Source organism: Saccopteryx leptura, chromosome 2 (genome assembly GCF_036850995.1).
Source record: "Saccopteryx leptura isolate mSacLep1 chromosome 2, mSacLep1_pri_phased_curated, whole genome shotgun sequence".
Lineage (NCBI taxonomy): Eukaryota > Metazoa > Chordata > Mammalia > Chiroptera > Emballonuridae > Saccopteryx > Saccopteryx leptura.
Genome location: NC_089504.1, coordinates 260,290,547 through 260,304,044, shown reverse-complemented (window position 1 = coordinate 260,304,044; position 13,498 = coordinate 260,290,547). Strand labels below are relative to the sequence as shown.

The following is a 13,498-nucleotide window of genomic DNA, read 5'->3' as shown; positions in this document are numbered from 1 at the left end:
AGGCAAGGATTAATAGGCTAGTTAAAATGTTCAAAGTACAATACTGTACTCTTTCTAAGAGACATGTTTAAAACAAGAATAAGGAAAAGTAAATGAAAACAGTTTTGTTTTGGCAAAGGATTATATTATAACCTGACAGATTATATTGCATAGAAGTTTAGAAAATACACTCTCTCTAGACAATGATATGGGGAAATGAAATGGGGTGTGATACTGCCTCATGAAAGATACAAAACAATTCCAGGTGACTGAATGACCTAAATGTGAGCAGCAAAACTATAAAATATTTATAAGAGAGAGTATTTTCACCATCTTGTTGCAGGGAATGTATTAAGATACAAAAACCATAAACTATAAATGGAAGGGAGGTAAATTTGGCTATTATAAAAAATTTAAGACTTCTGTTCACCAAATAATACATAAAAGAAATAATTCTTAAAAACATCATTAATTGGGGGAAGATATTTAGAACACATAAATGATCAAGTATTAGTGTACAGAATACATGAAGAACTCTTTCAAGTAAATAAGAAGATACTAAATGTTATCTCTATCCTTGCTACTCACAATGTAGTCTGCCCAGTGGAACAAATTGAGAGCCTGGAAATAAACCCAAAACTATTTGGTATTGCTGGTGGGAATATAAAATGATGGTCAGTAGTTTGTCAGTTTCTTACAAAGTTAAACACAAAATTAATGCATTTTCCAGTAATTATACTTTTATAGGTATCCACCCAAGACCTGAATACATGTCCACACAAAGACTTAAATGTGGTTGTCCATAGCAGTATTTTTTTTTTCATTGTTTCTCACTGCCTCTCATCAGGTTTTTATTCAGAATTAGCTGTCCAACGTGATTTGACCTTAATGGAAAAACAAATATAAGCTTATGCTGCAGGCTTCTTTTCTTCTGTGGTAGGTTTCTTCTCTGCAGGCTTCTTCTCAGCTGCTGGTTTCTTGGGAGCAGCAGCCTTTTTTCCCACCACAGGCTTCTTTTGCTTCTTCATGCCAAGAGCATAGCAGTATTTTTAATGTAACTCCCCCCCCCCCCAAAAAAGAAGGAAACAGGTATCCATCTAATGGTAAGTGGAGAGACATAATGTGGTATATCCGTATAATGGATACTCTTCAGCAGTAAAAAGGAATGAACTGCTGACACGTGTTAAAGCATGGATGAACTTCAATATCCTTATGTGAAGTGTACGAAACCATACAGGGGAGCCATGTATTGTGATGATCCCATTTATATATATTGTCCAGAAAAGGCTAAGGTAGATACAGTGACTGCCTAGGGCAGTGGGTGATAAATGGGCATGAGTAAAAATACTCTTAAGACATTTATGGTGATGGCTGTACCACTGGGTAACTTTAGTGAAAATCATTTGATTTTATACTTAAAATTTTTATTATATGTATAGTGTCTCCCTAAGTGTTTTTTAAAAAGCAAATATGGGAAATAAAATTATATAGCATTATATTTAGCCTGAAACCCAAATATTTATATTATCTTCTAAATATAACCATCCAAATGTAAAGATTCATTTTAAAATTTCTGATTACTTTGAACCCTTCATACTCTGTTTCTAGAGCTAAGATCATAGGAAATATCAGTGGAACTCCCTTTCAGACTGACTTAGGTTAGGGTGTATGTTTACATTTTTTCAGACTGACTTAGGTTAGGGTGTATGTTTACATTTTTTAAGCATCCATATTTTCCTAGATTTGAAGAAGAAACGCCTTATATCTTATCTTTGAAAATGAGTCATGGTCCTCAGTTTTCTGGTTGTTACAGGTTGACATCATCCACGAAACATTTAGTGAAAAATACCAAAACCAGTTAAAATTAACTTTGCTTTCCATTTCTTCATTTACTACATTTTCTCTGGTTTTTTTTTTTTTTTTTTTTTTTGCTCTGTTTTGTTTTAGATCACTGTGTCCACTACTATGATCTTCGTAACACTAAACAGCCAATCATGGTATTCAAAGGACACCGAAAAGCAGTTTCTTATGCAAAGTTTGTGAGTGGTGAGGAAATTGTCTCTGCGTGAGTATTACTCTTTTCAGAGGTTGAACTTAACACACAGCTCTGTCATCCTTTGCCACTTTGTAATGTCACTGTGAATATATAAAGAGTAACACTGTAATGTATGCACTTTTTCTTAAATAGTAGATTTTTATAACTTGTCTAAATACATGTGCATTCTGGCCTGTATTATTCACTTTAATATGTTATTTGTGAATAAAATCCTGATTAAGCTGATTTTTAATGTTGCCCCCTTAAATATTTGAATTTCAGATTTATTTCAGCCATTGCTTCTTAAGAAACAACATAGTTGATGAAATAGAATGATAAGTGCTTTATTTAAGTCAACTAATGTTATTCATTATTTATATACTTTGCAGTACAGTAGTATTATTTTTGGTTTTAAGTAATATTTAGTTGAATTTTATGATTCCATATTACTTATCTCCCTATAATTTCATGGCGAATTTTACATGTGGTTTTTTTGTTTGCTTGTTTTTAGTGAGAGAGAGAGAGAGAGAGAGAGAGAGAGACTGACAGATAGGAAGGGAGAGAGATGCAAAGCATCAACTTATAGTTGCTTTTTCATATGTGCCTTAACTGTGGGTGCAGGGGGACTCCAGTCAAGCCAGTGACCCGTGACCCTTTGTGGAGGGCAGTGACTTTGAGCTCAAGCCAGCAAACTTGGGTTCAAGCTAGCAACCATAGGGTCATATCTATGATCCCATGCTCAAGCCGGCAACCCTACACTCCAGCTGGTGAGCCTGCACTCAAGCTGGTGACCTTGAGGTTTTGAACCTGGGTCCTCAACGTTCCAGGCCAATGCTCTAGCTACTTTGCTGCTGCCGGGTCAAGCCACATGTGTTTTGAAAGAACTTTCCAACTATGAATGCTCATACCTGACAAATACCTTTTAGAAGCTTCTGATTTGCAAAGTCATAAGTTAGCTTTTAGTTGTCTTTTATTTTGTTGAAGGTAACAAGATGTCAACCAGATAAATAAATCTCAGTGGCCAAAATATTGCTGACAAAACTTTTTCATTAACAGATCCTTTTTTCTGTGGTCCGTCTCATAGTTTTCTTTATTTGGTATTACCCTAGTAAATACCCATTCTTAATTTCTCTTTTCATATCTATTATTTCTTTCCAAGCTAAATGATATATGGTTGTCTTTATTTACTTAGTTTCTAATCTCTTTTAGGAAATTATTAATGCTGGGCCCCTATAGGTGGTATTTCTCACCGTATCTATCTTCATGCTGGTTGCCCTAGATAAGAACTTGGTGATTTGAATTGATTTAGCAATGACATTGAGTTGAGTTATAAAAAAAAGGACCAAAGAAATGGGAACTGAGCTTTACAAGAGGAGGCAGTGGCAGCCAGTTAAAAAGTATCCTATCATTAGAAGTAATAACAGGTGATAATTAAAATTTTATTTAGGTATAAATATGGCAAAAAAATTTAATTTCAGATTTATAAATGTTGAATCAATTAATTTGTTTCTAGTAGTAAAATATTACATACTTAGTTGTATATATTTGAAATCTTAGTTGTCCTTATTAATGTGGATATGTTTGTATTTTTACCAATATTTTATTCTTAGATTTTATAAATCAAGTTGATTTTTCTCTTGGGCATATTGGAGTTTAGAAATATTTAGGGCTCTGACCAGTTGGTTCAGTGGTAGAGCTTTGGCCTGACGTGTAGATGTCCTGGGTTCAATTCCCGGTCATTGCACACAAGCGAAGCACCCATCTGCTTCTCCACCCCTCCCTCTCCTGCTTCTCTCGCTCTCTCTCTTTCCCCCTTCCTTTCCTGCAACCATGGCTTGATTGGAGCAAATTGGCCTCAGGCACTGAGGATGGCTCCATGACCTCTGACACATATACTGACATATGAGCAAAGCATCATCTCCTGGTGGGCTTGCCGGGTGGATCACGGTTGGGGCGTATTGGGGCAGATGTGAGAATCTGTCTCTCTGCCTCCCCTCCTCTCACTAAAAAAAAAAGTGTTTAGAACAAATTTATTCACAAATAGTTTTGGAAATATGTATTATAAAGTAAGATAAAAATATATACATTGCTGCAACATCTGAATTATTGGCCAACTAAAAAAATATATATGTAAAAGTATATTTAGTGCAACACTGTTGAGCAAAAATCAAATTTAAAATAACATAAATACCTAAGAGTCAATGTTATGTTGAAAAGTGATGAGATGCAATAGAGAAGTATTTCAAGAGTTTGTGATTTGACCTCTGAAATAGACAGATTCAGTCTTGGCTCTATTATAATAATTTATTTTTTTTTTAGTCTTGACTCTATTATAAATATTTACTAGCTGTGGTATCTTGAGAATGTCCTCAACCTTCTGAATTTTTTCTACCTCTAAATGGGGCTAATAATAGTACTAATCTTATGTTGTGAATCTTTATTTAAATAATGTGTGTAAAGCACTTATTATGGAGCCCTATTCTATGAATGTTAGAGTAAGAAAAAGGATTATTTATTATGTAGTCATTAATGAAGATATAGAAATGAGTTATTTTACAGAAAAAAATGACACAAATTAATGGAGAAGCAATTTACAAAATTATATATACAGTATAATCCAGTTTTTGTAACAAAGAGAAAAATAAAACATGAAGTTTTATTTAAGCTCCAAGACTGTTTCTACATTATAGAATTATTAGTGATTTCTATATTTAATTATTTTTTGGTAAATAACTGGGTTTGCATATTACTTCAGTACGATAAACTACTTTTTGTAGACCATTTATAGTATTCCACCCCTGCAGGTCCTACTAAGCTATGAAAATAATTTATATTCAGTTTACCAATATAATTCAACAGTTAAAAAGTAAATCAAACAAGTAAAACAATTATATCCATGAGATCAGCAAAACTTTTCCAGAAGAGCTTTCTCATTTGATGGGGATCGTATGATGTTACAGTGACTGCTATTAATTAATGCCTAGAGACTATTGAAAACATTTTAAATGGATTAATTTAATTTTCACAATATTTTATCAGATTCATCTAATTCTGTAAGGTAGAAATCATTATATTTCACATTTAACTGATGAGAACTTTTTAGGCCAGAGAGGTTGTAAAACTTTCCCAAGGTCCAAAACAAATTAATGGCGTGCTGAGCATTCTCAGTCTGGCATCAGATTCTGCATTCTTAACAACCAAACTGGATTGCCTTTAATTCGTTGTGATGAGTTTTACGCCATGAAGTCTTAAATGTGTTCTAACTTTTTGTGTTTACCTTAGCTCAACGGACAGCCAGTTAAAGCTGTGGAATGTAGGGAAACCATACTGTCTACGTTCCTTCAAGGGTCATATCAATGAAAAAAACTTTGTAGGCCTCGCTTCCAATGGAGATTACATAGCTTGTGGTAAGCAAAACCATCTTTTCTTAGAATTTTTTGTCAGGTATCTGTCACTGAAGCAACATTCAATAGAACTAGTATATATACTACATACCAAGTCACAAAATGATCTATGCACTCAAAAGGTAGCATTGACTTTGCCTTGGATTGAACTTAGTCCTTCTCTTCTCCTCTGAACACTAACAAATCCTGGCCATAGGAAATAGCATCAGATTGTTAAATATGTTTTTTACTTCTCTATTATAACATAGCTTCTATAGATATTATGTAAAAGACAGAGAATATTAATTTCTGCTAATATCCTGATTTTGAAGACATTATTTGTCTTCCTGAGCTTGATACTCATTTTCCTCTATGAAGTGTTTTTTTCATTAAATAGTCTGTTTGGGTAATCTTATTTGCTGTTTCTAGGTTTGTTTGTTTTTTAATTCTAGGGCTTTTATTGTTGAAAACTTACACAGTTTAAATCAGAATTAGAAAAATCAAATGGCCTGACCAGGCGGTGGCGCAGTGGATAGAGCATAGGACTGGGATGTGGAAAACCCAGGTTCAAGACCCCGAGGTCGCCAGCTTGAGCGCGGGCTCATCTGGTTTGAGCAAAGCTCACCAGCTTGAGCATAACGTCGCTGGCCCAAGCAAGGGGTCACTTGGTCTGCTGTAGCCTCTCCGTCAAGGCACATATGAAAAATCAATCAATGAACAACTAAGGAGCCACAATGAAGAATTGATGTTTCTCATCTCTCTCCCTTCCTGTCTGTCTAGCCCTATCTGTCCCTCTCTCTGACTCTCTCTGTCTCTGCCGCACATAAAAAAAGAAAGAAAAATCAAATGTAGTATTGATCAAATGCTCTACTATACCTAATGCCTGAATATATGAACTTTCATCAATACCATCAAATGACTTGGCTTTTATTGAGGAAAGTTGACTCTCTCCACATGTATGTGAACGTGACTCCTGCCAAAGCAAGTCTCTGCATAATTATCCAACTTTTCATAGACTGCTCAAAAATCCAGGTTTTTAGTCTACTCACCTAATAGAGTAGTTCCTTTATTGGGGAATGGGATATAATTTTTTTTAATGTCAATAAGTAAATGTTTTTTATAGTTTATCAAAATTACCTAGGAACAAGGTCCAATAATTTATTTTTTATTGAATTTATTGGGGTGACATTGGTTAATAAAATTTTATGGGTTTCAGGTGTACAGTTCTATAATAGATCATTGGTATATTGTACTGGATGTTCACCACCCCAAGTGAAGTTTTTTTTTTTATGATTTTAATTTGTGTTTACATAGATTCAAGTGTCCCACCGAATATATCTTCCTCCACCCCCTTATTCCCCTTGGCCCCCCCTTTGCCCCTTCCCTCCAATGCCTTTCTCCCTTCCCTCCAGGATTTGCTGTCTTGTTTTCTATAATGCTGTGTGATATATATATATAATTTTATTAATCACTTTCTCTTCTCTGATCCCATCTTCTACGGAACAGAGGCAGAGGTGGGATCAAAGGGACCAGAGGGAAAGCGGTCAGAGGGATGTAATTTTTGTAGGTTATTAAACTTTGCCTGTATAGATGCAGAAACTATCTTTTTCTTCTTTAGATGAAATTGTTCTATATATAATTTAAGGTTCATATGATAACAAATTTCTGATTCTTCTCTAGACTTTTCCTCAAAATGATTTTTATGGTAATTTTAGCCTTAGAATTGCTAATATTATTTTATCATTTAGTAATGATTATTTCAAGTACAGCTTTTTTCTATGACATGATCCCCAAGAAATCGTATGCTCTGGTCTTTCAGATTTAACCATAAAAGATGATTAGTTTTTGATTTTAAACAGTGAGTGCTAAATTACCTTATGAATATGCTGTCCTATTCTGAGTTATCCCATTCTAAAAAAATATTTTTTTATTTTTTTCAGGAAGCGAGAACAACTCTCTTTACCTGTACTATAAAGGACTTTCTAAGACTTTGTTAACTTTTAAGTTTGATACAGTCAAAAGTGTTCTGGACAAAGACCGAAAAGAAGACGACACAAATGAATTTGTTAGTGCTGTGTGCTGGAGGGCACTGCCAGATGGGGTAAGTTTTCACATCAATTTTTTTCACCTTGGTGGCTACAGAATTTTTTATGGTTTTGAATACACAGGTGAGTTTATTAAAATTTGAAATATAAACTTATATGTGATTCACATTTTTATTTATTTTAGCTTAGCATTATATCTAAAGGAAGCAGGCAGGTAGGGAGTAATGGAAATTTACTAATGGAACAGTGTCACTAATGGAACAGTGTCATTCTGAGATGATGTTTCTCCTATGTACCCCTAGCATTCTGTGTGCCTCTGTTATAGCCATTATCACATAGTCTCTTTATCTCACTCCTATAAAACTGGAAATTTGCCCAGATTGTATACCTTATCTTAATTTTTCTTTATGATAACATACAGTATATGCTCAATAAACATTTAGCTGAACCTGGTATTATTTTAGGAAGGAAAAAGTTTGATGTAGGTAAAAGCGAGTGATCTATATATACAAGTAATTAAATACTATTTCAAGACAGAATTACTCTACAAAAGACATTTATACAAAAATATTTAAACATTTAGTTTCTTAGCAAGAAAGTTTCACTTCTAGGTTACAAAAGAGATGTTTTCTCAAACTTACCAGTTATTCACACATTTTATTTATTTATTTATTTACTTATTTATTTATTTCAATTATTAAGTGAGAGGTGGGGAGGCAGAGATAGACTCGCACATGCGCCTCGACCAAGATCCACCAGCGAGCCGCCTACTGGGCTATGCTCTGCCCATCTGGGGCCACTGCTCCATTGCTCAGCAACTGAGCTATTTTACCACCTGAGGCAACGTCATGGAGCCATCCTCAGTGCCTGAGGCCAACTTGCTTGAACCAATGTAGCCTTGGTTGTGCGAGGAGAAGAGGGGTGTGGGTGGAGATGCAGATGGTCGCTTCACCTGTGTGCCCTGACTGGGAATTGAACTTGGGACTTTCACGCATTGGGCCAATGTTCTACTGCTGAGCCAACTACCCAGGGCCTCTTCATACATTTTAAAATGCAAGCTTTCTAATAAATTATATGAAGAAATAATTTATCTTGATTTTTATAAACATTACTCATTCTTTAATGTCATCTTTTCATAAAATAGCTTTTTAGGTGATACTTGGTTGGTTTTATTTTTGACATAAAATTTTTTACTTATGGTTACTAAGATATCTGAGGTCCAGGTAGTTTCACTTGAATTAGATATATTCCATTGCTATTTTGTTTAAAGTTCTCTTACCCAATTTCCAGTTTGCGTAATGGCAGACTAAGTGATTTGGACCAATTCTCCATATAAATAGAACTAGAAAACTTGGACCAAGTAGATGTATTTTAGAAACAAAAACCTGTTTGAAGGCATTAGAAAGTAAACAAAATAAAGAAGAATTGCCAGCTTAGGAATGTGAGCCTGACTTTTGAGTATTTTTTCACCTGGGGGCATCTGCCACTTTTGGTGGAGTGTCTGAGAGTACTTTCGGTGGCTTCAAAGAGCCCAGGCACTAGTGTCTAGTGCTCAGCACTTTATCAGTGAACCATTTTGGTCTGGGCTTCTAAAGGGCTGTAATCTAGGGTAAACCAGTAGAAAGTAAGTCCTCACAGTGATTGCACCTCAACTTTCAACCATGTCAGTCCTGAAATTAAAGCGGGGTGATCCTGGATTGCTAGTGTCCACAGGATACAGAGGTAGAGCCTCTCAGAAAGATCTTCTAAAGGTCACCTGAGAGTTTTTACTTATTTTTTTTAAAAAACTGAAAATGCAGTAACTGGCACAAAAAGTAAACAGACATAAGAAAAGGCAAGGCAGCATTAATAAATCCAGCAGAAGCAATGGACAGTCAAAAGGAAGTCACAGCATCTCCAGATATTGGAGTTATCAGAAATAGCTTGAAAATATCTATGCTGATGAGATTAAAGACAACATTAAAAATGTTAACTGGGAACTAAAAACTTTTAAAAATTAAAATGCTAGAACTGGAAAAATATAAATACCAAAATTAAGAATTCTGAGTGGGTTGAATGATGGAAGATAAGACACAGATGAAAACAGAATTAATGAACTTGTAGATTAGTTAGAAGAAAATACGCAGAAGGAAATATAGAGAGCCAAAGTGATGAAAAAAGAAAAGAAACTGAGGCTGAAGTAAGAAAGTTTAGTATGTTCAGTAGCAGACCTAAAAGAAGAGATGAGAAATAATGTTGCTGGGGCCACTATTAGAAAGGATTGTTAAGCCTGACCTGTGGTGGCGCAGTGGATAAAGCGTCGACCTGGAAATGCTGAGGTTGCCAGTTCGAAACCCTGGGCTTGCCTGGTCAAGGCACATATGGGAGTTGATGTTTCCAGCTCCTCCCCCCCCTTCTCTCTCTCTGTCTCTCCTCTCTCTCTCTCTGTCTCTCCCTCTCCTCTCTAAAAAAATGAATAAATAAATAAATAATTTTAAAAAAAAGAAAGGATTGTTAAGAACTTTACAAAATTGATGAAAGACATCAAGGCAGAGATTCAGTAAGCCTTTGTAGCCCAGAGAATAAATGACTTGCAGTCTTCAGTGTAAGTACAGATTTAATATCCAGCCTGGACCTTGAGCAGCACTAGGCCTACCTGAAAATTTGACCCTGGGTCTGCCTGTTTATAGCACTGTTTTATGGAAATAAGCTGAGTTTAGACAAATAGGGAATGTTATGTGCTAGGAGCTAGTCATCTTAAATATATTGTGAGACCTCATCTGTGGTATTGCATCTAGAGCGAGAGAACTGTGAGTCTGCTTATTGGCCTTACATCTGTTCAGGGAACAATGTAAGACTGGCAGGAAACCAAGGTGCATCTCTGTATGGGGGTGAACAACTTGTATCTTAACTGTCCTTGGTCACTGTATACTCTTCATGTGAACTGGGGAGAGATCTAAGAAGCTATGCATGTAAATAGTTGCTTTGCCCCCTGATGAGTTTGAGGTGCTCTGCCTGCTGAATTTCCTATTCTTTATCCCTCTATGAAGCTAACTTAGTACTATATATTAGAGCTAGTTGTGTCTGATCCTGTGACCCCCTCCAGTTGGTGGGACAATCATATTTAGACACATAGTAAAACTGCTGAAAATAAAATACAAATGGAGATTCTTAAAGGAAAGCAGAGAAAAAGTAGCCTTCAAAGGGCCAGCGATTAGACTGATGGCTAACTTAATGAAGCAACAGAAATCAGAAGATAGTGGAACCAGATCATCTTTGTTTGAAGGAAAATACCTGCCAATCTAAAATTCTGCATCCAGTGAAAATCTCTTAAGACAAATGTAGCATCGATGTTTTTAGGTAAATAAATACGAATTGCCACCAGCAGGCTTACACTGAAGAAAACAGTAAAGGATATTTTTAAGGCAGAGAAAAAGATGCAGAAGATGAAGATGAAGGTCAGAGATACAGAAAGGAATGAAAAGCAAAAGAAATGGTAAATATGGAGTAAATCTTAATGCACAAAGACTATCCAAAGCTTTGTTAGATTTAATAAACACATAGAATTAAGTACATGGTAGTAATAACATAAGTCAGGAGGATAAGTGTAATTAAAATGTTCTCAAGTTCTTGCCTTGTTAAGGAAGGGAATTAAAAACTAATTCATGTTGAATTTGAACAGATGCATATTGTAATTTATAGGAAAAACTTTAAAGTAGGTTGTTAGACTTCTTAAAATGTGCCACCTATACTAAAAATGTCAGCATCACTCAGGAACTTGCTTTTAATTTTCACAAATAAAAAGATTAAAATAAAAGTTCTGTAACTCATTTTGTTACTATTCCAGGTTTGTTTTTTTAATTTTTTTTTTAATTTTTTTTTAAGATTTTATTTATTCATTTTTTTAGAGAAGGGGGAAGAAAGAGAGAGAGAGAGAGAGAAGGGGGAGAGAAGGGGGGAGGAGCAGGAAGCAGCAACTCCCATATGTGCCTTGACTGGGCAAGCCCAGGGTTTCAAACCGGGGACCTCAGCATTCCAGGTCGATGCTTTATCCACTGCGCCACCACAGGTCAGGCCCAGGTTTGTTTTAAATATTATTTTTATATAACTGTCACTTTGATTAGCCACAAAAATAACTTTATTTTAGATGAGGCAGAAGGTGTGAAAGACTTTTGTTCATTTATTCAACAAATATTTATTATGTGCAGTTCCAGTTTCAGATACTAGAGATACACTGGGAACAAAACTGTAAAAAAAAATTTGGCCCTCTTAAGAGACTTAAAATTTTATGCGCCTAAGGAGACAGAAACAAAATAATGAGTTATGTTAGAAGGAGCGAGTGCCTTGGAGTGAAACAAAGCAGGCAAGTGGGAGAGGGGGGCTGGCTCGGGAGCTGCAGTTTCCGTCGGTGGTGGCTGAATGCCCACCTGCGCAACTGACTTGGAGTAGAGACTGGAAGGAAGGGAAGCACAGTCCATGTGGGTGTTCTTCCACATGGGAACACCCCCCACGTGAGAGTGTTCCAGGTGCAGCCCAGCGTTCAGAGACCTTGAAGTAAAACTGTGATTAGTGCTCCAGGGACAGTAAGAAGGGCAGTGAGCTGAGCAGGAGTAGATGTTTCAGAGAGGAGAACCATTTTGATAGAGCATTGTTTACCATTGTCAGACTTCAGTTTTTACTGGGAGTGAGTTGGGGGCCATTGTAAGGTTTTGACCCAGGTAGTGTTGTAATCTTACTTAAATTTTTAAGAAACCAGTTTGGTTGTTTTGTAGGAATCAGATGCCAAGAGTGGAAGCAGGAAGGTTGTTGCAATATTTCCAGTAAGGTCAAATAATGGTGTACCAGTGAAAGCAGTCAGATCCTGTTTATCTCTTGAAAGGGGAAAATCGATTGTGTGTAGAGAGTGGAAGAAAAGCCTAGGCCAGTGGTTTTCAACTGCTGGTCTATGGACCAGTGCCAGTTCTCCAGTAATTGTGGACCAGTGCTGGTCCAAAAACCGGCAGTTAAATTAACTGGGTTTAGATGACACCAATGTTTTTTCCCCAAGTGGTTTTAAAAAGTGGAGTTGCCTTTGAAGACTGCCAAAGGAACCGGCTCAGGGGAGAGGACCAGAAGTTGGCTTTTAGACTAGCTAAGTTTAAGAGTTACAAAAAAGAGAAAGTAGAGCTATCAAGTTTGAAATTCACAGGAGACTTGAGAACTGATGAAGTTTAGGATATTGCTCGCCATCTAAGTGGACATACCAATTTGGAGTTCACAGCAGATTATGGGGCTGGAGATACAAATATGATGTAACCAAGATACTGGGTAGGGTCTCTCCAAGGGAGTGTAGTAATTAGAGACTAGGAGCAGTGTCAGTCCTTTGTTGAAGGCACTTCTGTGTTCAGTGGTTGAGACAATGAGGGAGAGAGTCCACAAAAGTCCTGACAAGGAGTGGTTATCAGTAGTCGGAAAACTGGTGCCTGGAAAGCAAGTGAACAGTTTTTCAGACAGGAGAGATTGTTTGGCTTTGTGCTGCCAAGACAAGTAAGACAAGCAAAAAAATGGAAGCAATAGAAAGACAAAAGCTTGATTGGAGTGGTCTTTAAAAAGAAAGAGAAAGGAGAAATTGGAGCTGGGAAGTGCAGAAAACTTTTTTGGAAGAGTAATAAAATAATCTCACCTTGATTACTTTCTTAAGATATGAAATCAGTAGGTGTCTCTAGAAAGGCCAAACATTTCATTGTTTTTCTAAGCTTTATTTCTGTCCTACCTAATTTTGATCACTTTTAAAAGCTCAATTTAAGAACACTTTTGAAATTGTTTATTTCTGTTTGTTTTTTAGTTTTGGGACAAATACAAGTGGTGTATCAATCTATTGTATGAATTAACATAAAACTAATTAATAGTAACATAAAAGTAGCACGTTCCTTTATGTTATCATTTATGGCAGTGACTCAGTCCTGGGGATGAAATGAGAAATTGAGAGTGGTTGATTGGGGGTGGGAGGCACACATGTATTCTCTTAGGTTAGTATGTCCATTAGAAATTTAATATATTTCTCTGCAGATGAAATTTTTGTCTAGCCTTGATTTTTC

The 13,498-nt window shown here is 36.0% G+C and overlaps 1 protein-coding gene across 3 annotated transcripts in view; it reads left to right on the top strand.

The window, feature by feature from the left end:
• COP1 (COP1 E3 ubiquitin ligase) overlaps positions 1–13,498 on the top strand; it is a 147,427-nt gene that overhangs the window by 115,609 nt on the left and 18,320 nt on the right. For all 3 annotated transcript variants that reach the window (XM_066371573.1, XM_066371574.1, XM_066371572.1), the window contains 3 exons: positions 1,927–2,044; positions 5,297–5,421; positions 7,338–7,498. In XM_066371573.1, the coding sequence (XP_066227670.1) occupies positions 1,927–2,044; positions 5,297–5,421; positions 7,338–7,498 (404 nt within the window). The remainder of the gene's footprint in view (positions 1–1,926; positions 2,045–5,296; positions 5,422–7,337; positions 7,499–13,498) is intronic.